We start from the raw sequence: 3,233 nt of genomic DNA, 5'->3' as shown, positions 1-3,233 counted from the left end.
CAGCCGTGGCGGGGGCGACGGCGGAGGATGAGGCGAGGTCGGGACTGACGATGGGAGCCTTTGCACCGCTTTTTCTGGGCGCATTCGTGGGGAATTTGCAGACGCATGGTATGTTTTATGTACGGGTGGCGTTAGTATCCTTTCCACGGTTCCCCGTAAAGCACCATCCTGATCGTCGCGATGCTTTGCTCTTGATCCTCCGCATCTTTAAAAACAATTTTTAAATCAATGCAGTACATTTATTTATTTCGATGCGACCTTAACATCTACCCTGCATCTCTTGCTTTGTTGATGCCTCGTCTCTCTCCTTCCGCTCCCTCCGTTCCCCCCTTTCCCTCCCACCACTCCTCTTTCCCTTTCCTCCTTGACAGCCATCTACCCTCCCTCAAGCTTCGTCAAACCTACCTTGCACTTCGCGTCTCCGTCGCGTTAGAAGTGTCCCCGGTCTCCTCCCTCGAATCCCAGACGTAGGACGCTAAGTCGGCGGGCACACCCGCCATGTTGCTCATGCCAATCATCACCGACGACGGGCATTCTTCCTCTGCTTGCTCATCAGACGTCTCTACATGTCGGTTAGAGCGCGGTGTGGACATGGCTGTGGTAACAAGGCGCAGATGGAGGGCAGCCGGTCAACTGTTGCGAAGCACGTCTGGTGCTTGCACAAAGTGTTTGTCCCCCTTGCGGGTCGGCCTGTGAAGGGCAAAGAAGGATCAACTTAATTCACAATCCTTTCATGGTAGGTGAAGAAATTGCGGCACCAAGGTGCCATCAACGTAGAAAGATGAAAATATAGCATTGTAAGAGAAAAAAGTTGAGAGAAGCAGGCAAGAGTCGCTTCATTCTCTGTCAATCTTGACGAGGAATCATTGACGGGCTGTGCAAAGGAAGAATACTACTTCGTGAGCGTAGTGATTTGTGTTCAATGCTCAATATTTGAGCATGGGCTCATCACGATTCGGGGAGAAAAGAGATGACGGGGTCTTGCGAGGGGGAAAGGCTCGTTCTAAAAATGAAAGCAAAGGATGACATTGAGGCTTGCGACCAGGTCCCTGCCTCAAAACCCTTTTAAGCTCCAAATCAAGCGTGCTAGCTATCCATGTCGTACAGGCACCCTCCGTGCTTGCCCTGTGCAAACCAGGCGTGTACCTCAAGCGCCGCAGCTCCCGATAGACTTGATGACCGCCCGTTCAAAACCGTTGAGAGCCGTTACTCGTTTTTTTCCCCTTGCCTTTCTCCCCCCCCCACCTTTTTCTTGCGCATGTTTTGAGTCAAGTTCGAGCTTCTCGGGCTATAAGTGAGGTCTAAACTGCGGTTACTCTTGGGAAATCATCTTTTGTCGGGAAGAGAATGCAATATTATCCTAATTCTTAACATTCTAGCATTTTATTGATACAATGGAGTAGTGCGCGCCAACAAGTGATCGAAGAGGCATGTGCTTGTGTTGCACGACACGGTCTCCGAAGACACACAAAAAGTCGAAAAATTACGTCACGTACGTGTTCAATCCTCAGCGTACATTTCCGTGACAAGAAAATACATAAGGCAAAAAGATGCGGGTACGGCGTGAAAGTGGCGAAAGCAAAGCCCTGTGTCCACAATCAAGGTCCAAGTTAGAGTCTCGTTTTCAGATTCATTTTAGCATCAACAATAATCGATCATCGATACACATATCTTAACATCACGAACTAAAAACCATGATATCATCTTGGTAAGGTATTTTGAAATCAGTCTGTACAAAGCCTAAATTTTTACCCAAGCAAAGATGCCTTTGGCTTTATCAACATCTTCACACTGAATCTGGTTTTGAGAAAGCGCCTCTACTTCCATCCTGTCCATGACAAAACTCCCACTCGTTCCCATTGCCTCCAGCTCAAATTGCGCCATTTGGGAAGAGGAAGACAATACTCCGACTATAGCCCGGTGTCCTGGGCCTACTAATCGCCACTCTGCGAGCGAAGGGAAGTTTAGAATATAATGTCGAATTGGGACATGAAATGGGCGTTGGAGGGAAGGAAGATGGTGGAAGAGAAGATGCACGACTCCTTCGTGCGCCCACCGTGGACCTCTGGACTTTGATTCTAGCCGCATTTCCCCCCACCGGTGATCTTTTTCGTCCTGCCCTCCCTCTCTTCCTCCTTTTCCCCGTCACGTACCTGGCGCCTCTGCCGGCTTATGCGTAGAGCCCCAATCGCTCCGATCGCCCGTGTGCAAAACAAAGCGACACCGGACAGACAGGCCTTGCTCCTCCAAAGCATTATCCAAGACCACAACGCAGGCGCCCGAGCATTCGTATCGCCGTAAGGTCACACCTGGGAAGCTGACGGTATATCAAGGACACGAGGGGAAGGGTTATGGAAGTAGGGGATATAGGAAAACCGCATGTCATGTCCCACTACATGCTTGCAATGAGATGATGCATTCCGATTCCCAACAGGGAAAGCTCTTTCCCATCTACGTTTCTCTTCATCTCTCGACCTCCCTCCCTACCCGCCTAAAGCCTTCGTTACGATGGGGGAGGCAAAATATTTGGAGTCCTTCAACAAAGCCGTGTCGCAGAGGGAGCGCAGGAGGTGCTCGAGCACAAACACGCTATGGGAGTGGCTGGGCTCGTCCGTAGGATACAAAACCTGCAGGAGGTGGGCAAAGAGGGAGGGAAGGAGGGAGGTAAAGGGGGAGGGAAGGAAAGGAAATGAGAAAGAAAGAGGTCAAATGATGCGACGGGAAGGTGAGGTGAGAGAGACCGTCCGACGAAACTCTTCCACCCCCTCGTCTTTCTCCGTAGTAGAAGAAAGCTACTTCCGAACCTCCCTATCTTACTCCCCCATTCCTTCCTTTCCTCCTCCTCTCTTCCCTCCACGCTCTTCCCTTTCCGCTGACTAATTCGCTTTTCTTTTCCCTCTTAGTGAAATAAAGCTGCCCAACTCTGCCCTTCAGCTATTCGATCGCTTGGTCACCCTTGTAGTCGTTCATTCGTTATATATTCATCGCTTTTTCCACACCCTACTGCTCTGCATCGTACCTCTCTCATTTCCAACGGGGCTGCCGAGAATACCCGCAACACAAAGGGCGCCTCCCGCAGAGCTTTGCTTCGAGTGATCGACCCGGATCGGAGGGAAGGATCGGAAAGGAGGGACCAACGGTTGAGGGAAAAAGGAAGGAGGAGGTAGTGCGAAGGCGCGGGGGCTGTGGAGGGGAGGGAGGAGGGAGGACGATGGGAGAAGACTCTTATGAGG

At 50.9% G+C, this 3,233-nt stretch overlaps 2 protein-coding genes across 2 annotated transcripts in view; both read right to left on the bottom strand.

The window, feature by feature from the left end:
* Positions 1-1,676: 1,676 nt before the first annotated feature.
* On the bottom strand, positions 1,677-2,627 carry NGA_0646000 (uncharacterized protein; the record flags this gene model as incomplete). The annotated part of the gene is made up of 3 exons (XM_005855583.1): positions 1,677-1,946; positions 2,154-2,317; positions 2,488-2,627. Coding segments are annotated over 3 exons (510 nt in total), but the record flags the coding sequence as incomplete, so codon positions are not given.
* A 396-nt stretch (positions 2,628-3,023) lies between these two features.
* Positions 3,024-3,233, bottom strand: part of NGA_0646400 (uncharacterized protein) — a 321-nt gene continuing 111 nt past the window's right edge. Inside the window, exon 2 of the mRNA XM_005855587.1 lies at positions 3,024-3,183. Coding sequence (XP_005855649.1) covers positions 3,025-3,183 — 159 coding nt within the window. The 3' untranslated portion in view covers position 3,024. The remainder of the gene's footprint in view (positions 3,184-3,233) is intronic.

The sequence above is a fragment of the Nannochloropsis gaditana genome, assembly GCF_000240725.1.
Source record: "Nannochloropsis gaditana CCMP526 unplaced genomic scaffold scaffold161, whole genome shotgun sequence".
Lineage (NCBI taxonomy): Eukaryota > Eustigmatophyceae > Eustigmatales > Monodopsidaceae > Microchloropsis > Microchloropsis gaditana.
Note: the sequence above shows the minus strand (reverse complement) of the source record. Positions and strands in the feature narration are given on the sequence as shown.